General features: G+C 35.8%; 1 protein-coding gene across 3 annotated transcripts; it reads right to left on the reverse strand.

The window, feature by feature from the left end:
• On the reverse strand, positions 1-25,868 carry LOC142608236 (callose synthase 3). 3 transcript variants are annotated; one of them, XM_075779966.1, is made up of 44 exons: positions 25,716-25,868; positions 25,560-25,612; positions 25,205-25,469; positions 20,412-20,512; positions 19,774-19,898; positions 19,583-19,676; positions 19,375-19,485; positions 19,165-19,281; positions 18,912-19,004; positions 18,071-18,162; positions 17,666-17,792; positions 16,980-17,117; positions 16,806-16,882; positions 16,636-16,726; positions 15,796-15,927; positions 15,582-15,699; positions 14,003-14,337; positions 13,769-13,821; positions 13,608-13,668; positions 13,301-13,382; positions 13,167-13,216; positions 12,941-13,027; positions 11,966-12,106; positions 11,773-11,867; positions 11,542-11,626; positions 11,250-11,410; positions 10,983-11,106; positions 10,778-10,890; positions 10,533-10,665; positions 10,290-10,441; positions 9,711-9,820; positions 9,372-9,596; positions 8,451-8,519; positions 8,101-8,290; positions 7,871-8,024; positions 6,959-7,078; positions 6,758-6,876; positions 6,576-6,659; positions 3,429-3,541; positions 3,106-3,335; positions 2,219-3,016; positions 2,084-2,134; positions 1,109-1,294; positions 1-474 (listed from the first exon to the last, which is right to left on the reverse strand). In XM_075779966.1, exons 3-44 carry the CDS (start codon positions 25,425-25,427, stop codon positions 223-225), a joined length of 6,012 nt encoding a protein of 2,003 aa, XP_075636081.1. In that variant the 5' UTR covers positions 25,428-25,469; positions 25,560-25,612; positions 25,716-25,868; the 3' UTR covers positions 1-222. The 3 variants fall into 3 exon arrangements, with proteins under 3 accessions (XP_075636081.1, XP_075636079.1, XP_075636080.1); XM_075779964.1 differs by having other exon boundaries at positions 15,796-15,930; XM_075779965.1 differs by having other exon boundaries at positions 15,796-15,930; positions 25,205-25,490; positions 25,716-25,857.

Raw genomic sequence — 25,868 nt, forward strand, 5'->3', positions numbered from 1 at the left:
TTATAAAACCCAATTATCATAATTAGTAAAATGCTTTTTGATGGGGACACAGGAGCTGGCAGAACTTGAGTCAAATAGAATATACAAAGATGCACTAACGCAGCCCTATTAGCACCATAATTACAACAGCTTATAATATGTATAAACAGTAAATAAGTCTGCCAGAGTGTAATAAGAATTGTGGGATTAGCATAAACATAGCCCCTGCTGCAGTCAGTAAAATTACTCCTTGTTGCGTGATGAACGATCCTTTCGTTGGCCGCCGCCTAGAATACGAGAAATCTGTAGACCTCTGCTGAATGCTTGGTTAAAGAGCATACGAGTTTGGAATTCTGAAACAAAAGGAAACCAGGCCAGGAATGCAACCGGAGTGAACAGCAGCAAACCCATTACAATCTCATAACCACGAGCAAGTGTCCGAACTGAACCCCAGAACCCAGCCCGGTGAACAAGAGGCTTGCAGGCTTGCGCAATCTGGTGCAATTAAGGATAAAAAAACCATGTGAAATTAAGCATACAAAACAAAGAAACACAAACACGTGATGCAATTTTTTTGTTGTTGTAGATAGGTAAATAGCAGAGGGGGCCACCAGATGGGGTTTGAACCCCAGTGCCCAAGCACCATAAAAGGTGCTGGAACCATTGGGATATTCCTTGAACCCCGCACATGATGCAATTCTCACATCATTATCCTTGCAGTGTAGTACAATATGCCCATATATACTGGACATGAACCTTATAAGGTGGGAGAACAATAAAGCTAAGATGAATCACAACATTAGGTCAAATCACCTTTAAAGATATGATTTTCAAAAAGCAAAAAAGCAGAGTAAAAGATTTATTTTAAGCAAATTTTCATTTATAAATAGCATGACTGCACGAGAGAGAGAGAGAGAGAGAGAGAGAGAGGGACTGAATCGCCAATATTTTAGGCAATCACATCACCCAACCAGAGCAGGTATCTTGTGGGATTAAAAAACCCATATTTCAACTTTGACACTCAATATTTCAAGTTTGACACACATACAAACACCCACATTTCAAGTCTGTTTCAACATACTGTGGTTGGAAAACAGAAGTAAAGGTGACAATAGAAACATTAACTTACCAGAATGAGCCCCCAACCAGTTGGCATAAAGGCCAGAATGCAAACAATGATGTCTTGGACTGTCATGTGAGGGAGGGCAATCAAAGTGACCAGAATGGAGACAAAAGTTAGGAAAATCATTCCTTTGATTAGCCGGAACACGAGTTGAAAATTGGCACTGAACCTCCGCCGCCCAACAGAGACAGTCTACCACCACAAAAAAGAAGAAAAAAAGTAACTCTTCAGCAGTGCCAATTCATATAAAAATATTGAAACATATAACAGAACTTTTGAAAGGAATTGACTCATAGAGAGACATAACAGTATTCTTAAACTGTGATAAGGTGAAAACAAACAGAGCAATGGAAAAGATGCATCGTCTTTCACGAAAGCTGCAGACAGACATTAAAAACAAACCAAAAAAGTCCATAAATTTGAAACATGCAACAGAACTTTTGAAAGGAAATCAAAATTGAAGTTTGAAACACATCTACTTAACCTCTTTTGGTTGACTCAGAGAGACATAACAGTATTCTTAAACTGCAATAAGGTGAAAACAAACAGAGCAATGGAAAAATGCACTGTCTTACAAGAAAGCTGCAGACTGACATTAAAAACAAACAAAAAAATGTCCTCTAATTTGCATCAGGCTGTCAGTCTTTGAACATTTAATCAGCTTGATTGAGTCAAATATATTAATTTACCAAGGCAAACTTGACCCGTCCTCCCTCTTTCTCCATAAAAGAAGGGACAAGTGTATGTAAAATATATTAACTAGCTCAATTCTCTAATTATTTAAATCAATTTACAGAAGACATATACTTGAATTCAAAATTGGTAAACACCTGAACTGTAGTAACAAAAAAAGTGTAATGCTAGCCCCTGATAAGATTACTTAAAAAGAAGAAAGTGAATTGTTGTATGGAGAAAGAAATTATTTATGCTGTGCATAATGTAACATGTGACAGGGAAATACATGAAGAAGTTAGCAGTTACCTTCATAACAAACAATATTAGCAAGATCACCAGCCAAGATATTCCATAGACCTGTGACCAAGTGAAAAGATAAGATATGATTTCACTGTTGAAATTCTACTAAAATTTGATAAAATACTAGGACACAATCCTTACCAAAAAACTTTTAGTGTTTTTTGTAATGTTCAAATGATAGACAAGTCCATATTGATATATAAAGAATCGTAAGGATAACAATATTTCAGCTATGACACCACGCTTTCCAGAATGACGAAGATGCTCTTGTTCCTCTTCCCACCATGATTCCCAACTTTTTTCTGATGGCACACCTATACCTCCTCGGTTGCTCACCCACTTATTCCAATCGGTCCAATCGTCTACAATCTTTTGCCACTCGAAACCAGAAGGGTTGAAAAGAAAGGGGGCAAAAAGCCAGGTACCCACCATAAACCACATAGATATAGTGATCAAGACATAGGCAACAGCACTTCTATAAGTATGACCAAAGATTTGGTACACAAGAAGCAAGATCATGAGCTCAATTCCCTTGACAAAGTGACTCCGGGAGTATAGTCTATAATTGTCAGCAAACTTGGCATGGAACACCACAAACCCTCGACCTGTGGGCCTATATTTTGCACCCCCATGAAGTAATGTCCTTCCATAGTAGTGGGTCTTTGTCCCAAGAGAGAATGTGAAAAATACAGGGGCCAGTTGCAATTGCATCAATATAAATTCACTTAATGCAGTTCGGAAACCCCTTTCCAACCCTATTTCCATCAACATAGGCAGGGCCATCAAAAATCCAATTTGAACAAAAGATTGGGAAGCAAGAGCCACTTGAAGAGGCTTGTTATCTCGAATAGCTGGTTGAGTACTCAGGCCTTCTTCAAGCCCACTCAGGACAAGATAAAGGCGACCATAAAGGAACACATACACAGTGAGCACAGTGATCTGCCAGAAGAAAATAAGATTCAAATTCTTCAGTTAACTACATAATATTTCAAAAAGCTGAAAATCGTTAATAGTTCATTTGAACATACCAGAGTACTGAAGTAGAAACCAATTGTGGTGAAATAACATGATAACATTCGGAAAAAGTCAAAACGGTGTCCAAGCCGGTATATATCTCGACTCAATGTCTGTTCTCCATTGCCATTAGCTATCTTTGCCTCAAACATAGAAATCTGGTTCAGGCCCACATCCCTCCCCTTCCCGACTTGTATGTACTCATGATGGGTAACATTGCCTTCGCGAAGAGTAGAATTGAAGCCTGTACGTGCAGTCATAATATAAGTTGGGTAAAGCCAAAATCATGCACATAGACCAACAAAATTAAAGGAGAAAGCATTTTATAACAGCATACCAGCAAAAATGTCTTCACTCAAATTAATAACCTTGGATGCTTTACTGACACCCCCTCTAGTAAGGTGAAAGAGCCTATCAAACACATCCGGATGACCATAGTGGAATCGGACCCTAGATGTAGAGAAACAAGAGCAGAAGTTAAGTGCAATAAACATGTATCTGGAAACACAAGCACACACGCGCATAAAAACACAAGATGGTATAAGTGCCCTTGCAGATCCACATATAGACAACGAAAATGACTGTACATCTCTCTCAACCCCCCAAAATTTTTATTTTTTTAATAACACTTGCAATAGTTTATTGAAAACACTGGTGACTCCAATAGCTCTATTTCTGAGCATTCACAATATTATGTATCAACCTTTTTGCAAGGGCCATCAATCCAGTTCCCAGAGAGGTTGGAACAAAAAATTTCAGTCTGGGTAAAACATAAAAAGTGCTAAGTTTGAACTTTAAGTAGCAGTAAAACATCCCGTATCGCATTTTATACGTTCATTACTCATTGAAGAAACACACATTTCAAGACAAACATTATGGGGAATAATGAAAGAAAGAAAGAACATACTCATTGTGCCATGCTGACATGGAGTATTATCTGAAAGGCTAAACCCTCACACTCAACTGCATTTCTGCAGAAACCATGGTAATTTCCTAAATGCCCTTAATTTGCATTTGCACAATACACCAAATTTTCAAAGAACTTCCTCTTTTTCAAAATTTTAGTAAACTGAAGTTAAAATATCAACCTAGAACTACAGCTGTGCAGGACTTGGTTTCTCTCATACTTTGATGAGTTGATCAAGTATATCTAAGAATTGACAACTGGATTTACAAGTAATGACACCCCCACCCCCCCCCCCCCCCCCTGTGGGGGTGGGGCAGGCAAAGGAAAAAGGCATTAGACTCCAAATATCATCAAACAATCAGAATTGAGTCGTCACTCTGGTTCAAAATTTTTGGACTAAGGCTTAATATTGTTGTAGTTGTAGCCGTAAATTAGGGGGTTCAAACCCCAAACCTAACAGTCTGTTTGGTTTGGGTGAAATTAGGAACGAAAATGGGGGAAGGGAAGTGATGAGAAGATTGATATTTTTCTCCGTTTGGTATGAAGGAAATTCAGGATAGAAAATGGGGAAGGGACCACAAATTCACTGCCAGGGACCACAAATTCTAATCTGTCTGAAATGGCGATAAATGAGGAGTGAAAGTATGGGCTGAGAATAAAACTACTAATTTGCCCTCTGACTGCTCACTTTCATTCTTTTCCTTCGCTTTCTCGGTTACCAAACACAACTCAAAAAATTTCAGGAAAAAAAAAAGAATATTAGAATGGATTTGAGATGCAACTGCAAACAGAGGCCATACTGTTGTTCTTAGAATAGTTATGTCATCCCCTCCCCTTGCCTTCATCTCTGTCAAGCCCCCAGAGGCTTTGAAGGCAAAAGTTGCAGAGGCCACTTTTTGGGTGTGTCAATTTCTGCACCACTGCATTCACCTCTTAAGTGCTGCACAGCTGTACTCTTTTGTCCTTGCAGTATATAAGAAGGCAACGTTTTGTGGGCTGTAATTTTTGTGCTGAAAAACTAATTACAAATAGGATAGTACAAACGCAAAGAAAGGTGAATGTGGACCTCTTCCTCATATACACACTGTGTATACACTTGGCAGCAAATGGAAAAGCCCCATCCTTCTAAGATTATTTTTATTTTATATTTCCTTCTTTCCTTTTTCATTTATCTTTTATTCTTACGGTAATTACACTCCCCTCCCTTGAGGTTTGGGGGAATGACACTACACCCCAAACTTGAAGGGAGAAAACACTCGCCTCCCTTAAGGTTTGAAGAAATTAACACTTCTGTTTATATTAATAACAAAATATTCTAAATTTCTATAAGAATCTCTTTACAAAAGTTTATCTATGGTTAGTAAATGCATAATTGATAAATTTAGAATAAAAATGCAAAGTTTATCAAGCACCAAAAGACTTGCAATGGCAAATCTCTCCACAACTCGTTGAAAAAAGAAAGAAAAATATAAGCAAAAGTCATACTTAATATTTTAAAATACACTTTAATTAAAATTTCAAAACAATGGATTTTAATTCTAAAATGGAGGGCAGTTTTGGAAACCTAACCTTGAACAAAGAACAAGTTAGTACACAACATTTCTAAACTTCACATTTTTAATTAAAGTGTATTTTGGTCAAATGGATGTCAAGTGTTTTTTCCCTTCAGGTATTGGGTGGAGTGTCATCTCCCCAAACCTCAAGGGAGGATAGTGTAATTACCCCTTTTTTTTTTTGTATTAATTCTTTATTTTGTTTTCAATTATTTTTGTGAGATAACAAAATTGTAGTTTTTTTTTTAATTATATTTTTTATGTTTCATTATTTTCAATTACACACACACACACACACATTGATAGCTAATAGGACTTTATTGAAAAAGATTGACTGAACATGAAACAAATACATATAACTCAAGAACTTAAGCTAACATATTGAAGAAAAAAAGAAATAGAAAGACATTGCAAAAAACCCCAGATATGACCCCATTGACTCAAAGTACCTAATATATATATATATATATATATATATATATATATATATGTTGATAAGTAAAAGGAGGATAAGGAACAACTTTTTATACATGTTGTAGCAAATTCATTTCCTATGTAATACTATATTAGGAGAAATGCAATGTCCACAACACTTTCACAAAATAAATCCTAAATTGTTGCTGACACTTATTTATAGGCAAAAAAGTAATTTCAATGGTAGGTTCAAAATAGAACTAGTAACAACCTACCACCTAAGATTTGTTGCGAATCTGTTGTGAAATGTTGTGTGGACGTAGCAGTTGTCATGTAATAGAGACATAACAGCAAATTCATAAAAACTACTTTTCCCTTTTGTTTTTCTTCAACCAAACAAAGCAAATTTATATTTATTTTCCTTCTATCCACTTTTTCATCCACTGTACCAAAGACCTATTATACTCCTAGTTTTCTATCCACGCAACCAAACAGAGCTTAAACCCCACAAGTAGAGGTCAAATGCCACTGGGCTACAAGGCTACTGGTGGCACCCTGAACTTTTATTTCTATGTCACGTTTGAAGAAATTCGGTGCAATGATGACTTACTTCAGAGGGTTGGCCAATAGTCTCTGCCCAATTGTCACAAAACTGGTTTCTTGATTTGACATGAACCAAGCAAGAGAAGAAACACTGCACCAAAAAGTGATAGAATAGTTAGTGATACATAATATCACATAATTAATTCCAAAGACAAACGGCTCATCTGATAACAACATTAAGGTACCAACCTTCCCGTAAATATATGTTCCCTAAGCCCAAGAATTGTAGGGTACCTCACACCATCATGCTTTTTAAGAAACTCTTGAAGCAAATTCCTCATTTTTAATGCTTCCTCCATGTAGTTATCCTAAGAAATAGACACTTTTAACCAACTGGTATATGTTCAGGGAGAAGGTAGGATGTTTATTTAGATTTAACAATAAATATACCTGGTTCATATCTATTGTTTGCAAGCCTTCACCACGTGTAAATATAATGGCATGGTTCTGATTTTCTGGCTTTCCTTCACCTAAGATTGCTGGTCCAGGAAGTTTTATTTTATATATAATCTGCATGGACATTGAGACAATCAAGTCGAATATATTTTGATTTGGGAGATTGATAAAGACTAAAGAGAGTTTGTGAAGCTACACACACACACAAATTGAAATTAAATTCATAGTGTAAATGAGTTTGAAATTTTTTAGAGAGTGAAAAGAAAATGAATTTATAAAAAAGAGTTATCTGCACAAAAGTCAAATGCTTCTCCCAACCACTCACTAAACATTTTATCTCCACACATTTGGCTGGCACAAGGACTACTGCATACACATAAGATGGTTGTTCATTCTTTTTTTTTGGTAAGCAACAAGAATTCATTCTTCTGGGGAGCAAATTTTCACACCATTTACTCCCATCCCTTAAACTGTGCTAGCGAGCAAGTGAGAGAGGACCACAACCTGTTATGTTATACGTACACATGGATATACTGGAGCCAACATAGACACCTTTAATGGGGTTGGCTTGTTTTCGTAGCTTAGGTCATCTCACTTGTGTAATCAACTACTTCCATTTAAATTGCCAAAAGTATCATCGACAAAGAGGGCAAGGGGATTACTGACCAGGCAAAAGCATTTGCAAAATTCTTTTTTGTTTTTATTATATATATATATATATATATATATATATATATATATATTTATAAGTAATGAAAATGCATTTGCAAAAGTCCTTAACACTTACAAGTGCACTACGTCAAACTTGAGGCATGCTATTTTATGAGTAAAATAAGTTTTAGATGGCATGCATTATGTGATAAATCCCCAAATCTTTAGTATGCAACAGATCAAATGAACTTTTACCTGGTCCAAATTCTGTGCAGGATCCGAAGAATTAGAATTTGGCAAAGCAGCCTTCACTAGACAGGAATAATAAGCCTTCTCATTGACCTTTTTGGAATTGTCTTTGTTGGGTTCCTCTAGCTCATCAATGTATGCCACACGAAGTGATGGGTAGCTGCCAAATGGAAATATATCCATCAATAGAAAGTTAAGACAATTAGGAGTTCAAAATATGAAGTTGGGACAAATACGTTGTCATGAGCCTCAAGATGTCCTGTGCGCGAGGATCACCAGATCGCTTGTGAATTCCATATTGCTGGCATGATACCACATAAGTGAATTTCATATCAGAAACAGCTTGGCATTGAGCCCAGAGAGACCTTTCCCCCTTCGAGTGGTCCTCTAAATTTAATTCTACAGCTTTATAGCCTTCCATTAAATCTGAAGATACAACAGTCAAACCAAGAAAAGAAAAGCCACTTAGTATCAAGACATCTAACTTGAAAGTATATCTTTTCTTGTATAAAAATTTAAAAACAAGTATAAAATATCACAAAACAGAACAATCAATTGTACCATGATCACTAAAATGTATATGTACCTTCATCTTTTGCCATATCAAGGAAGGCCTGAAGCTCCAAAGCTTTCCGGTAGTACATCATACCTCTTACTGGCATATGTAAAAATATTTAGTCAAAATTCAAATACAATTTAGAGTGGAAAAGATAAAATTCCCAGCATGGAGCGCATATGCGCAGACACACACGAGTGTTAGAAGCAAGGATAAGTGACACACAAGAGAGTGTTTGCTCGTGCTTTATGGAGTGAAGTTTTTCTGATATTTGGGATTCAGTGGGTGCTGCCAAAGGCAGTTGATTCTCTTCTCTTTGCATGGAGGAATTGTTTGGGAAAATGTTATTCAAATGTTTGGAATATGGTACCATCTTGTCCAATGTCGTTAATTTGGAGGGAACACAATACCCATGCATTTGAAGATTCTGAGATACCTGTAGATCTTTTGAAATCTCTGCTAGTTGGGACCTTATTTGAGTGGTCTCATGTTTGGGATTTTATGCATTGTATTACCATTTCTGATTTCTTAATTCTGTTAGTTCTGCTCTTTGATTTGTTTGTTTTTATTTCAAGTACAATGGGTTCCCCATTGTGAACAGGATGTACTTTTTATTCAATAAAACTTATATTACTTATAAGAAAAAACACACACAAGAGACTGTTAAGTATGATTAATTTAAATTCACCATTTCCAGTTTATGCTTTTGGGACAATTGGAAATCTGTCATGGTATCAAAGCAAGATATTCTAAGTTTGATCCCTATATCGACTCTACCTCCCATTTAAAATGTTTAAATCCTACGTGTTGAGTCCCACTTGATATGGGGGAGTTTGGGCCCTCATATAGGAGAGAGTATTAGAATTATGGTTAAGTGATTGAATTCATTATTTCCTAGCTTAAGCTTTTGGGAAAATTGGTAATTTATAAACAAAGAGAGAGAGAGAGTACCTGTTCTAGTCAAAGTTTGGCCTCTAAAAGATGCCCAAAGGCGAAGTTGGTCTTCTAATGCAGCAGATCTTTTAAGTTCTTCTAACTCAGATCTTTTAAGTTCTTCTGACTCATCAGATCTTTTAAGTTCTGAATCAGATCTTTTAAGTTCTTCTGGATGCACGACCTTCATCATATTGTCTTCATTATCCATATTCACTCGCTCAAGAAAGTTGTTCCATTCATCTGTATATTCATATTTGCATATTAGTATGAACCCTAGACCAATATGTAGAGACAGAAACAACACAAAAATTTAACATCTCATTGCAAGGCCAATAATGGGAGCATGAAATAAACCTGGAAAAATTTTTTGCAAGTAGAAGAGGATTGAAACGCCATCTTCATTTGGTTCTTCCAAATCACGCAAGGAGAAGAGAACTTCCTCAGTGTAGTATGGTGTTAAAACTCTACAGGAAAAATTATTAAATCAGAAGCATATATTATAACAAATCAACAACTACTACTTACAATACTATGTCCCAAACTTGTTAATGATATTATATACCAATTTAGAGATACTGTGCTTGTAATTGTTACCAAGGGTAGGGTTTTTTTGTATACAATCAGTATACCTACGTCGCTATGTTTTTTCATTAATAAGATTTATTTATTTTGGTAAGTTGCACACACACTCAGTGGGTCTTGAACCCACGACCATACCCTCAACTTTTATTATTATAAGACAAGGAGTGCACAATGGACCTAGAGCTTATTGGCAATAAAATTATCTGTACTTATTATAGAAGGTAATTAACAGAGAATTGAAAAAGTTAAATTGTAAACTGGCAAAGAAAGGCTTTTGAAACATTAAGATTTGTCAACAGGAACAATGCAATACACGAGCAACTGTCAAAATTAATCAGGAAAAAAACTTACGAGAAAGAGAGCATATTGCGAACTTTGGGGGCCAAAGGCATATCCATAAACAATGAATTTGAGAAGAATGACATACGCCGTCTCGCCTCTAAGTTGGATGGCACATCCATGGCAGATTCCTTTGTAGTAAGCAGTAAATAAAGCCGTTTGATCTGCAAATAAAATAAGTGAAGAGGTTTATAAGTATACATATGAGATTAATATGAAACTTCCATTTATAACATATTGGTAACAATTACACACTTTCTCCTTCCAAGCTTCTGTTACTGGCTTAATTGGGAAATTGATAGCGCCTTCAGATGCAAATAACTGATATTTAGTTTCAAGGTTGTTCATCCCCTCATGCTCAGGTCCAGGGTGGCTTGACTCTGACCAACTATTCAAGAAAAAAAAATTGAGAACTATTCCAAGAAAAATTGAAAATGCTTAAGTTACATATTTAAACGTAGATGTATTTTAGAGCAGACATTCATATCAAGATGCAGCACCTGGATATTTGGTCCTGGTCCGGGTCCTCCATCATTATGTCTCTTGTCACAACTTCCAGCATGTCCTGGAAAAGAATCACAACTTGATCCCTGTCTTCCTGCTTATTATCTAACTGCAAAAATCAGGCTGACTTGGTTAGGACTCCCTATCAATCCTAGAGTTATTGACTGAAAAGATCATACCAAACAATATTTCGAATATTACCAAATATTTGATAAGCTTAACAAAGAGGTCATAGAGGCTGGGGAGAGCACTCATTTTGTACTCGCGTATTATTGAATCATTGGCTATTAAGGGATCAACCTCAGAAAATATCTTCTCTATGATCCTGAAAAGACCCAATCAAGAGAAACACCAGGAATATGTCAGGATACTGTATTTGCAGTCAGACCCTACCAAATCTGTCCAAGGATAGTAGAGGAAACTGTTCATCAGTATTTTTTCTTCTAGTTACATTGCAGAGAAACTAACCTCTTCTCGCGATTCCCTTGAACCAAGAACTTGATAATGTTCTTAAATAATGCATAGGACTCACGAACAGCACAAGACATGTAATTGTCATTTGCGATTCTCTTCTTTAGCTCCCCATCCTTACCATTGCTGTCCTTAGCCATATCTAATGCTATGGGGATCTAGAGAGCAGACACAGACAGAGAGATTCATAAACATATCAACATAAAGATTTCAAAATTTTCAACAGATTTTTATATCTACCTCAACATGAATATTTCAAAATTTTCAACGGAAAGGTGGTGAAACAAACCTTGCTAGCAAGTAAAAATGGAGGCCATTGTATAAGGTCCAGCTCACGGTCAGCCCAATAAGGAACCAGCAAAAGATCCATTTCCCTGAAAATTAGAACAAGGTCAGTACATTACTGCAAACAGAATTAAAGTAAGAGCAGACATCCAAGACAAAGTAAATACTGTCAAAGAAACCAATAGGTTTGAGAAGAACGAGATAAAGAATAACTACAGAAAAACACTCCAGATACCTATTACTTATAAGATCTTCTTCCCTAAAACTAGTGATTATCTTGTTCCACAACTGAGCAAATCTTGCTGCCTCTTTCCCTTTGTTAGATGTAATCTGTAGAAGTAGCCTGATAAGCAAAACTCAAGGGAAGGGCAATATTTTTAAGTTACAAGAGGTACAAAAATTTTGAGATGAAATTATAAATAGTTCACCGGAACAAATTTGCTAGAAAAAGAGAAAGTAGCTTTCAGTCCTTTCTTCTTTGGCTCAGTCTTTTCCTCTGGAATCAAACTGGCATTGAAAGCAGCAGGCAGTGATTGAAAACGAGATCGAAGCATTCCTAGTGTCCGAATCTGGCAGCAAAAGTATCCGTCAAAGCAAACAACAGATCACTCAGATACTGAACAAATGTGATAGTTCTTTTTATGTCAATCTAAAGGGATTTTGTATTCAAAGGCAAAGAAATGACAATGATAAATTTCAATTTTTTTTTTTGAGTAAAAAATTTAATTCAAAATAAAATTAAACAAGAAAAAATATGAACAAAATTACTTTCAAATGCACAACAAACAATAACAAAACAAAAGCAAACAACCAAAACTACTTACAAGCATGATAATGTGATTTAAGAGAGATTTTTGCAACAAGAACTAAGACATCCAATCACAGGTTATATTTCTAACACCACCAAAAGTATTGAAATTTTTTCTACATGGTTAGGGAGAGGGGCAAGAGCTGATGCATAATAAGTGATACTTTTAATGAATAAGTCCCTGCTCTTCCATGTTGGGAATATCATGACACGTTTGGAGAGCAGAAATGTCAGTCTACAAGAACATGAACCTAGCATCTTCCAATTAACGCAATCTCTAAGATGAAGAAAACTTATAGAACTTCAAATATGATTTTTTAGGAAATATAAACAGTTCAAATGTTAATTTCATGACATGGAATAAAATTACAGAGTAGGTTAAGGTTTTAAGAATATTTCTGAATTTCCAGCTGGAACATCTAGTGAAACTTTATGAAAAGAGAATCCTTCGTTCACAACTACCACATTGTCAGAATGAAAGGTTAGTATTTTTGGCATCAAGCCTATTTCAAGCTTGATGACCATGCCCAGCAAAAAGATTAAGACCAAAAAATTTATAGAATTATTTTTTAGAGTTAGGAAATGATCCACTAACCTCTCCAAGGCGACGAAATGCACCATAAATACCTCCAAATAATGTAGAGAATATTGCATACCAAATCTGGGCATCCATAAAATAGACCTAGAAAATATAGGTGCCCCAGAAGTTACATTAGGCTGTGACAAGCAACAAACATATATATATATATATATATATATAGAGAGAGAGAGAGAGAGAGAGAGAGAGAGAGAGAGTGGAAAACAAATGACAGAACCCATACAAGAATAATTGGGGCCCAGAGTGCAATCACGACTCCAATATTGTTCTTTGCTGCAAAGCAAATGAGCACATCACAAACTATTTTTTTTTATGAAACAAATATTTAACTACAAGCCACGTATCCATGTGTATTACCACGGGGGAAAAACTCATGCCACTGAAAAGTAGTTATTCGAACCTCCATAATAGCTTTTGTTGGAGCCACTAGAGGCTTTATCTGTAACAAAACATGGACCATGAGAACACAAATAGTGACTAAATCATTGCCTATTAACAAACAAAAAGAAGGCTTTACACAAATTACAGCTTTGTCACATCCCCAATCTATTGTCCTTCTGGTCTTTGCATTAGTTTGTTCATGCCATTATTTTTTTGTAGTTCATATTAATTTACTCAGTAATGGCACATAAAAGCAACTAGAGTTTCCACATGTACAAAGTACCTCTATATAGTAACTAAACGCCAACTTTGTCACTATAAGAAGAACCCAAAACATTGTGTACCTGCAAGTTTTAAAAAAGATTTATCAGATATCAGATATTGTGAATCACTAAAATATTTAAAGCAACTATTCCACCCATCCAATGAACACTTGTTTCTTACTTGAAAAGAGAAAATGTGCTCTCATGCATTCCCCTCCCAACATAGAGCCGAGGCTGCAAACATACAAGGCATACATACAAATGAACCATCATATATACAAGCAGACAAACAAAAAGTCAGAACTACTTTTGTTTCAGTTTGAACACCTCCAAAAAAGGGCTTGATCATACCAAATAATAATAATAATAATAAATAGAAGAAGAAGAAGAAGAAGGAAAGGGCAATGCTGCACACCTGTGACCACCACATCATGAGCATCACAATCTTATAGTTTGACCTCTCAAGGAACCGACGAATGAAGGGGAAGAGAAACAATATTGCAGCCAGCATATTCGGTGACAGATACATAATGACAGCCAAAATAAACAACGAGGGTGAACTTGAATTATTTCCGAACCAACTTTTGATAGTTTGAGCAAATCCAGGAGGATTCTCCCAAGTGTAAGCATATGTAACTGGCAGAACTATCACCCAGGTAGCAGCTGAAACCACTTTGAAGATGTATCTTAGTTTAACATGGAATGACATACTCCGCTGTGCTTTCCAACCAAGAATTACATCAAGGACAGCTGCACAAGCCAAAAGTGAAATGATGAAGTAACAGTTTCAACTTGGTACAAGGAACAGGATCATTTCTGAAAGTAATAATATTCTGGCCATATGCTGCAAAAATTAGATTTCTTTTAACGTCTCAAAACATTAAAAATTTAGCCAACAACTCAATATCCGAGTAAAAGAATTCTAATTGCATATTTTATAATAGCTTAATAGACATCCTCAAGCAACAGTTACCGAACTGGATGTATGACAGCAGTTGAACTTTCCATCCTGACTTGCAATGTAGAATGTATACTCTGGACATTCCCAACAAAAGTAACTAAACATGAGGATAGTTTCTCTGTCTATCCCTGATTAAAGAGAACAAAATCCAAAAGTATACTTCACTAGTTGGAAATCACTTTCGGTGAACAAAAAAGTTGAGTCCCTAAACTTTGAGCAAGAGCTCACTGGCCTTGCTTATCTTAGGGATAAGACTCTCTCATTTTGTCTCAAGCAAAGCTTTAGCTTGATTGTCTTAGTTTTTTTTTTTTTTTTAAGTAATAAGATTATATAAATCAGAAAAAGAATCACCCAAGTATACAAGTGCACAGGAATCCCCTTTGTTGGCTAGTGCCGCACCCTGTCTCAAATTGGTTCAATGATTTACCAACTACAAGATAGAATTGAATGGACTCAATATTCTTACAATTCCAAATGAGCCACCAAAAAAACAGATCCAAATATGTGTAGTTTGGTTTGTACTACTTTCTAATTGAGAGCTCAAAATATTTACTAGCAAAAGAAGGCTGCTGACAACTTGACTGTTAATCCTTCAAATTTTTATTTGCACACAGATATTGAGTATTGGAAAATGTTAAAGCCACAAACTATATTACAAATTACTAATGTGGTGAGTGATTATTAATAAGTAAAAAAGTGATGTTAGTGGTGGGCCCAGATGAGAACCGGTAAGAATTTGTCGCATCAATAATGTTGTAAAATAGTTTGTGGCTATAGCAACTCTTGAGCATTTAACTTCATACCTCTTGAACAGCTCCTTTATAGCTTAGTGATTGAAAGTTACAACCAACAGCCATACCATAAGTCACCATAGATCATATTAATGGTCAATAGCTATCACGGGCAAAAATAAATGTACTTTGATAGAAAGAGGATGAAAAACAGAAGATGTTGAACTTTTACATAATTTTGTATTTAAATGCTTTGACCATGTAAATCTAGCTTAAACTGTTTGGAACTGGGAGTTACCCACCTTGCCCTAGCTTCAAAATTGCGGCAGTTATAAAGACACTCAATACTTTCTTGAATACATCAGAACTAAAGATTGCAGTTGGTTCCCCCGTGCCATTCCAAGCAACAATGATCATAGCCTGATAAAATGGGCCAACTTCAACACTATTTCATATAATTGAAGATATAAAAGAATAATTTGACAGATAAAAGTATTGTGATGCAAAAATCAGTACCTGTAAGCATAGAATGAAAAAGCTCCACATACGGTCGAAGCTTCTGAAAATATGCCAAAATGACCTTATCTCAACAAAATTAACTTTTCCCACCCATCTATCTTTACTAGCTTTGTTTTCCTGGTTTAGGCTCTGCTGAGGAAGTAAATATCTTTCTAGTCAAACAGCAGTATGCAGTGTATAGAAGACAAATATTTACTTTCTCATAGATAAGACAATCAGAAGCTATGATCACAAATATACTCAGTGCACAAAATTCCCACATTTATGGGGTCTGCAAGAGGTGACTGATCGGCAGCCTTACCTCTAAATTTTTTTGGACAGGCCAGAATCAAACCTATGCCGTATTGCTTTTGGTGGAAGGCACTTGCCATCCCACAAATCATCATTACTTCGCCATTATTACTTTTCAAAAAATAATGAATGTGATACACATTGCATAAACACTAGCTTGTATGATTCAAAAAGATTAAGTGTTGGTTTTTGTAATTTTACTTTTAAAATCGTACCAGCCTGAGGAATATTGAAAATTAGAAAACATAGGCTTTTTTTTTTCCTTTTCACTGAGGGGCGGGGGAAGATAACAACTGTCTGCTAATGATCAATATTGGGATATCCAAACAAGCTCCAAGTTGCAAAAATTCTCCCAGACAAATTTAGTAATTTTACATTATATCAACTTGATATATAGAAATAAGACTATCCCCAATAAACATATTTTATTTTATTTTATTTCTCTAGGAATGGTCAGAGCCTTGAAGGACAACAATAGCCAAACTTTAAAAAAAGAATGGAAAAAAAATAATAAAAGAAGAAAAGAAAATAACCATCACAGCTTACCCCATTGTTCTGGCGAATCTGTTCTGTGGACAAACAAAAAAATTCAGCATCTGCACGCATCGGCCAGCCCAACCGAAAACAATCAACAGACCTATGGATATATAAGACAATTAGTCATGATATAATATAGGTAACAAAGAAATAAATCATAACAAGTAAATGGAAATTACCAGAAGTATTCATTTATGTCATCATAGTTCCTCCATTGTGAATGTTTTGATCTCCCCTTTTTGCTTCTCTCAGCTTCCTGTAAAGCAAAGAAATCACAAAAGATGACGAGATATAACCAAAATGAAAAACGCTCAAATTTATTGGGCTCCCAAAATGGAAACAAGTCACTGCACCTTAGCAATCACTTTATATATTGGAGTTACAACTTTTGTCAGAAACGCCTCTTTTTCACCTCCGTAGGCTGGCTTTACATTCTCTCCTGTCATGGGACTGACATTCCCAGCTAGCATACCATACAATTCAAAAGCCATCTAAAAATAGCAAAACAAATAAGTACCAATCAGATCATTAAGGCAGATTATGTCCATGAAAGCATAGAGTTAGTTTTGTCTAACTAATTGTAAGAGGCCAAAAGCATTGAAACTAAATCATAGCTACACAAATGTTTCACATTATTGTATTTTGGTTCAATAAAAGAAAAGGAACATCACAACAAGAAGCTGCAGTAAGTGGCTAAAAGTTTCCATGTTACAACTCATAAATGATGAAAAGATGCCAATTTAGAACAAAAGTTTTACTGTCTTAACACTATAAGCACTACACAACTCATCGGCACAGAGATAAAGCTCAATCTTTAAATTTCAACAAGCTGCTTGGGGATGGGATTTTTTTATTTATGATTAAGCTTTATTAATAAGAAGAATTCCATCATGTTCATAATGATGAACACAGAGACTCAAACAAATCAAAATGTTAAAACTTCATGGGGATGGAATTGGTGGGTGGGCGCACGCGCGCGCGTGTTTTTTTTTTTGGGGGGGTGGGGGAGGTAATTAAGAATTAACCATCTGAAACATACATGATGATAAATATAGCAAAGGCATTCTGGCATGAATCTTAAATTTGCAGCTTCCCCCCATATTAGCAGATATAGACCCATGTACAGTAGTTTACGCTGTTGCACTTCTTGCTGTATTGTTGGTAACCTGCAATTTTAGAACATTTAAAGCAGTAAATATGATAAAGATTGAAACTGAAGCTTATTGCTTCACTTGAATCCTGCCCAACCAAAAAAGAGTAGAAATTACTAAACAAGCTGCAGAACAAGCACTTCTTGAGATACAAACTAGCATATAAGATACAAACAGGTATATGAATTTAGAACATAAGCCGCCACGTTTTTTCTTTTTTCTGGATAAGCCTCATCCATCAGTAAGTGAACAGCTACTATCGTAGTCAATGATATCAATATGAGAAGGCTTACCAAAGGCTACTTTTGCGACCCAAGTACTTGCACCATTTTTTGTAGTTCTTGAAAAGTTTCTTCATTACTTCTGTCAATGCACGCTCATCCAACTAAATAAAAAATATGCACAAGTATGTTATGAGCAGATAAAAGAGGAACTTCTAAGTCTAGAAATATTATTTTTATACTTTTCACCTGTGCAGACTGAAGATACTGTTCCTATTTTTAACAATTTGGTGTCAGCATATTTCAAGAATAGAATCGTATATATAAGTTTTCTAATAATAATAAGTTATCATTCTCAGTAAAGTGTAAAAGTACTTCTGCAAGGAGCATAAACTTTTTTTTTTTTTTTAAAAACCTACTGTCTGTACAAAACAGGAAGAGAGAGGTGGGGGTGGGGGGGGGGGGGGGGGCAACTGTAGTGGCATCAGAAATGCTGGAACACCTAAAGGATTGGTGCAGTGTCCTGAGCCTGGTGTAATCAGTCCTGGAAAACCTAAATGATTGGTGCAGCATCCCCAACTTGGTACCATCAATGCTGGAAGTAGGAGTGGTGGAGGCTGTGGTAAAGAAGGTTATTGGTAATATTCACAAGGGGCTGCTTTATTGCAATGATAATGGATGTGGTGCAGGTGGAATTGCTCCTATGTAAACATAACCAAAAGTGAACAAGTCCTCCCAAAAGTACAATCCAGTAGCTTTGCATTAAATGTTGTTGAGTTAAAACAAATAGCATTACCACATAGTACAAATCATTGTTCTGTAGGGGATAGAAAATAAGAAACAGAAGTAGGTGAAAGCAAATTAAGAAACAAAACTATATCCACTTAGACTAAATCTCTGATTGAGGACAAACCTTGGGTTGTTGATCAGGCTTTGGAAACTGTCGTATGTGCACATTTGCAAGCAATAAGACCAGGTGCTCCCTTTGATTTGAAACATTATGCTTCTGCATTTTTATTAACATAATCCATGAACATGAAAATATGGGTTAAGATTATAAATACAGTTAGCATTTAATCATTTAAAGAAGCTTATTTCTAAAAAATATCATGACCAACCCAACTGCACTGGAAAAATAAGGATACAGTTCCATTTACTTATATCACCTGAAACCCAAACATTGCCTGAAGCCAATCCAGAATGTCTTCGTCTTTCTTCTTCTGGTAGTCCTTCGGCCAAGGTAGGCCTCTAGTGTTACGCAGAGCCAAAACAGCAGCTTGGATCTGCAAATCAAGATGATGAAAGCAATATTTCATGGTACAGAAAAAATTCATTGTACTGAAGGATACCAAAAAGTATGAAAATTGCAAAACTACCTCAGGATATCTCATAATTGCCTGATTTGCACTATCAGGATCAAGAGGGAGAATATTGTAAGGAACATAATACTCTGTCTTTTCAGCAACTTTATCTTGAACGTCCAAAATCTTATCAAATGTCAATCATTATCAGGCATATATGCAACATCCACCATAAAACAACAGCTTTATATATCACAGTTCAAGAAGTGTAACATAGTTTTACCTCACGATCAAGTTCCATAGATTGTGTCATATTCACAGCCTTCAAAACTTCAAAGAGAACATTAGCAGTTTGGTATGCCTTTGTAAGCTGTGCACTGGATAAAAACAGAAAGTTGGCAATCAAGGAAAGTATTGACAGAAGCAATTTCCAAGCATATCACCTAAAGATTGAATATTTTCCATAGAACTCACCGATCAGCTTTATCAGCAGCATTTTGCAAAGCCTGGATGTATTTTTTATAGTAATGCTGATAAAAACTCTGCATTTCACGTGCATCACTTTTTTTTACCCTTCCCATTAACGTTGGATCATTCTCCTGAAAGAGTTAGAAAAAGGTTAAGAAATAGACAAAGCTTACATGGTTTAAACTAACCAGAAACCCCACACACACAGAACATAATAGATATAAGCAATCATAAATCTTACTGAAGGCTGTTATAAAATCCAACAAAAGAATCAAATAGCAAGGTCTATCTGAGCCTACCATAAGCTAATTCTGGTACAGTTGTATTGCCTTCTAGTCATAAATGTGTTGTCACCATTTCGGATCAAAATGAAAAGCCACTTCACAACCCACACCCCCCCCTCTACGTAGGAAACCCTCAAACAGGTTATCATTAATATACATATAGTTTCCCTAATTACAATAGCTGCAAAGCATTCAGAAGGTCTAGATAAAAGCTTGTACTTGATTTAAACCTCTAATATATTTTTAAAAGGGCACCAAAATCCATACAAGCATTATTGTCTTACTTCTACAAATGGGTGCATAATTCTCATTTTATGCACCCCAAAAACAAATCTTGGCATGCATTTGATAAGAACATACCCTTTCAAGACGCTGAAGGAGAGCAGTTTTAAATTGGCGAACACCACGTCCGCTAGAAGTGGGATCCAACCTATGAGCTTTCTCAAAGGCATAAAATCGGCCTACATCAAAGCCATAACAGATGAGATAAATGTCAGGCTACTGGAATGCATAATGAAAATTGAAAAGAAATATGCCTCAAGAAAGTAATAATAATGATGATGATGATGATGACAACTGCATCTCAAACAAGATTGTCGAACATGCCAAAAACAATAATGATGAAAAAATGATAACAAAAATAATAATTATTATTTTTAAATAAATAATACTTTGATTATTATTTTTAAATAAATAATACTCTGATTGAGAAAATATACACAAATTATTATAAAGATTACTACTATTTTGATAACTAATACAAGTACATAAATAATACATTTATGTACATAGGGTGTGCATACACAAAATTATTCTAAAGAATAGTTCAAAGAATTTATAATGTAAAATAAGAGAATCTATAAAATCCACAAGTGAATGCATTACCATGAATTCCTATGCAACAAGACCACCCAAACAAAGATCCACCACAAACAAATATTTCATCTCTCTAACTGAATTCTTCATCACGTAACTAAAAGTGCAATTATTCCTCTCACTCCAAACAGTCCACATTAAACCTAAGCAGCAATATCCACACTAGATAACTACCATGATTTCCAAACTAGATTTTCAAAGAACAGCTCTGCCATGGTCTTTGGCATCGCCTAATGGACCTCAAAAATAGTCTAAAATCAAGAACAGATCTCCCTAGCTACATTAGGATGCCCAAAATAAAGGTGAACTACATTCTCACCATTAAATATACGTGCGCAACACCAGTCCACCAATGCAAATTTGAAATAAAACTGCATCCATTGTTCAAATATTGAAATTTCTAATTCCTGTGTAAAATAGAATTATAAAAAATAAAAATTTAAAAACTTAAAAAAAAAATTTTATTACATTTTGATTTTAAAACAATTTTTTATTAGAATGATATCACATGCACTTGTGATGGATGCAAATCTATCAAAGGGACCAATTTGGTCATTTATCTAAGCTTTTAGGGATTAAAGATTTCAAATTAGAATAACAAAGGGTTAGTTTAATTCTGGCCCAACGTTCAAGGGGGTATTATAGCATTTTACCCAAATTTTATCCCACACAGATGTCCACACAAAAAATTTTACTTCCTAGGAGCTTTATTAAAGCAGTTAAAATAGGGGGAAAAAAAACAAACAAACAAACACATACCAATGATGTAGAAAGAAAAATCTAGAGAGAGCAAAAGCGAAAGTAAGAAAATTAATGTGGTTCAGCCTAATGGCCAAGGTCCACAGTGGAAAGCCTAAGCGGTTACATCTTTAACATATTGAATTTTCTATTACAATATAGATACACACATGTTAGACTTAATATGATAACCCTAAAACCACAGTAGCCCATGATAATGGTATTCTACCAAACCATGGTCTACTTATTTATGTGAATTTCCGTATATATTCTAACATCTCCCAAACTCAAGGCGAAGGCTTGAAAAAAACTTGAATTTGGAAGGATCATATTCAATGCCCATCAAATGATCTAGGAATAAGCAAAAAATGCCTAAAAAGATCATTGTTGAAGAGGAAGAAGTCTGTGAAGCACATGATGCACAGAGAGACTATATAGCCAAGGTTGTGCAAAAATGGTCTCAAAGAGCATTGGTATGCTGCTTAGGCAAAGAAAAACACTGAGAAGATGCATGAATTCAAAGGCTCGATATGACAACGGAATGAGCTCTATCACAAGAGCACAAGCAGGCATGTCTCTAACGCGTAAACTGTGTGGAACAAGGACCTATAGTAGGAAAGGCACACTAGCTTGTGAGGACTCTAAGCAAAGATAAGATACGTGGATGGTGAATTTAATAAAAGAATCAGTGCATGAAGCTACAAGGAATTGCAGGATTGAGACTGAGAAGGTGATCAAGGGCATGTGCAACACTGAAACAACAATAAGGGAAGGATAATATACATATGTAACAAGCCTAAGCACAGATGAAATCCCCATGGATCCAGATCTTGGTTGTAGGCTCTAAAGTTGACAGAGACCATGAAGGCTGATGAGGAACGGAAATTGAAATTCTAATACCAAGTTGATATAGAAAGAAGATAAACTAGTGTAGTGGGAGAAAGCTTGAGAGCATAAGAAAACAAAGTAACGTGGCTTCACCTGAAAGTCAGCAACAAGCCGAAGGAAGTGTAAGCCAGCTAAATCTTTGCTTTATCGGATGTTCTATTACAAGGAACCCAACATAGGGTATATACATTAGGCCTAGTACAACAACCCTAGAACCTTTAAACCACAGTAGCCCATGGTATTCTCCAAAATTATGGTCTACTTATTTATAGGCATATCCTAATATATTCTAACAAAATTAAACATTCTTCCAAGGAAAACACACTCCAGTAGAGCCTCTTGGAACCTCATAACAGGAACAAACAAGGTAGTCAAAGGTGACCTTAGGGCGCCAAGGCCTTGTATCACCTAAGATGGAAGGCAACAAAAAGGCGCAAGCCCGATTAAAGTAAGGTGCCAAATTCTAAATATAGTTATTATATACATAGTACTAAAAGCATATCTATACAATGTATTGAACTATTATAATAAAGTGTTTTTGACATGTTTTTTATAAAGAAATTAGGTCTATTAACTGATCTTAAAATAGGCTTAAAACAAATTAGGCTCTATTAATTATTCTAACAATCGGTTTCATAATAATCTTATTATTAATTAATTAATCTAACAATAAGTTTTAAACAAGCTCTTATAAATTATTAAATTTAACGGTAGGTTTTATAACAAACTTCTGTAAATTAATAATTTAACATTTTGTTTTACAACAAGCTTAGCAAAATACACACTGAGTGGCTCACCTTAGTGTATTTTTCATGTTTTTGGGCAGTCACCTTAGAGCCTTAGAGGTACCTTAGTGGCACCTTGCCTGGGCACCTAGGTGAGCACCCGACTTGCCTTTGACTACCATAGAACAAACATCCAATTGACCATTGTTGGTCAACCTACAACTCAAACAATTTGGACCCTCTACCCTTGGAATACAAAGTATCAATTAATTATTCCATAGATTTCAATTCCTAATCACTTAAAGCCCAAACGAAGCAAATATTCCAAGATCGAGTCCCCATCATTCAACATCACCACATTGGAACAAATAGAAGCATCTTTGTTTACTGCAATTGAGCAAAATCCAGGAAATGCAACTTTTATAGGTTGATTCCCAGACCCAATGCATGCCAAAACCTCACCACAAAATGAATGCAGCTAACAAGCCCCTCACTGTCTCCCACCCCGCCCATATGCTTCGCCAAATATTACAGCCATATGATCTTTTTTTATAAGTAATTGTATTAAAGTAAAAAATTACTTCATGTTCACAATGTTGAACACAAACTATTTGAAAAAAATCATACCAAAATAAATTAAATAAAAAGCCAGTCTTGGATCTCAAAAAATGGAATACAATGTGTAAAACCCCAAGGGTGAGACCAAACAAAACAAAGTATAAATCAACAAGGAGTTGAGCTGATCAAGAGATCACTCGATCCTCAAAAATACAGCTATTCCATCCTTTTCACACTATCAACATCAAACATAACAGAGAAAAATTCCAAACTTCTGAATAGTACTCCCAAACCAATTCCTCCATCCAAATAATAGGTCTTCTACAACCAATGGCACCACCCATAGCCATACGATCTTACAATCCTCTTTGACTATTGACTTCAATCTTCCCTGTATTTCAACCAACAGCCCATCTCTAAAGATGATCTCCTTCCGTGCCATGCATCCATTAATCCATAGCCTTTTACCCAACAGAACTTAATTAAAAGTGGTCATTTTCCAAACCCCCAAGATCCCATTTATAATTATAGACTAATGACTTGTCACTGCCAAAAAGTGGAAATTATTTGCTTTTGCGTGATTAATTCCTAGAAACATCAACTTAGTGGAGAAGTCATTCATGTTATTAGAGACAATTATGAGGCACCCATCTACAGAGATTTTTTAATTTCAAATCTAGATGTCTTCTCCCTCATTTGTAAGGCCTAACTTTTAGCTTGTTAACAATCACTTTGGAATTTGGTAGCTATACAAACTCTATCCAAGTTCATTGTTAACAATTCAACACGTGTTCAACCAATACACCTTAACTCATCAACAACATGTTCAAGTTTCACAAATCAAAAGAAGCAATGGCGTATTCAATTAGATAGCATAACACAATATTAGGGAAAACAAGCATCTTCAATTTGGCACCAAAATTTATGCAATATAACAACAAACTCTGATGATGAGTTAGTCATTGGTAGGCCTTTCCTTTAAAAGCATTTCCACATTTAGAGAAAAACGCTCACTAGTTGAACTTTAAATTGTTTCACATCTATTGTACTTATGGCTTAAGATAGTGCACAATTTAGATACACACACACACACACACATAAATTTAGATGCACAGAAAACTCAAACTTTTAACTCAACCACACTTGTCAATTTATTAGGAAAAAAGTGTTATTTACTAGATTGTCTACTTTGAATAAGATAATATGGTATAGCCACTAATGGCTTGAGCTCTAGCTCAAATTCATTACACAAAACAACATGCAGAGCAAGTACCACAAGGGTCACAACCACTCAACACAGAATATTATACTGCGAACAAAAACCGTAGCTTTTTTACTATTCTAAGAGCAATGGAGCTTGTAACTTACAGAGATAAGCAACTCTAGCGTTGCTCTTTTCGACTTCATTGGCAACACGAAGAATCGGAGCGATTTCTTGAAGCGAAGACGGCACAACCTCACTGTCGAAGATCGTTTCCCCAAGGTTTCCGGCAGTCTGCGTCCGCATAAGCCTCCTCTGCTGCGGCTGCGAAGGTTGATCGGAGCCTCCTCCGCCTCTCGCCGAAGTCGACGCCGACGACGACGACGCCATGTTCTCCGGCCAAATCCGACCAGAATCTCAGAATCCAAACACCTTGTACACAAAAGCACAAATCTAATAAACAGTGAAGCTTCAATCAAAGCAAACAAAAACAGTGCGAAGAGAACTTGCTTCTCTGCTTACCAGATGGTTGAGAGAGAAAGAGAGAGCGATGGCTAAGCCTCTGAATCTGACATCTGCAACATCACAAAGAGAATCAACGAAAAGGTGATGAAGCTGAGAAAGCTAAACAGAACAACAATGTAGAAAAAATTGCTTGAAGAAAGATAAGCAGCTCACAGAGAGATAGAGAGAAATCAGTGGTTGAAGCAGAAACCCTAGAGAGAGAGAGAGAGTGAATGAAGAGTGAGAGAGAGCGCTGCAAGTTTAAGCAACTTAGCGAGGAAGGAAAAGCTTAATGAGCAGCAGAGAGAGAGAGAGAGAGTGAGATAC

The sequence above is a fragment of the Castanea sativa genome, chromosome 8 (assembly GCF_040712315.1).
Source record: "Castanea sativa cultivar Marrone di Chiusa Pesio chromosome 8, ASM4071231v1".
NCBI classification, from domain to species: Eukaryota; Viridiplantae; Streptophyta; class Magnoliopsida; order Fagales; family Fagaceae; genus Castanea; species Castanea sativa.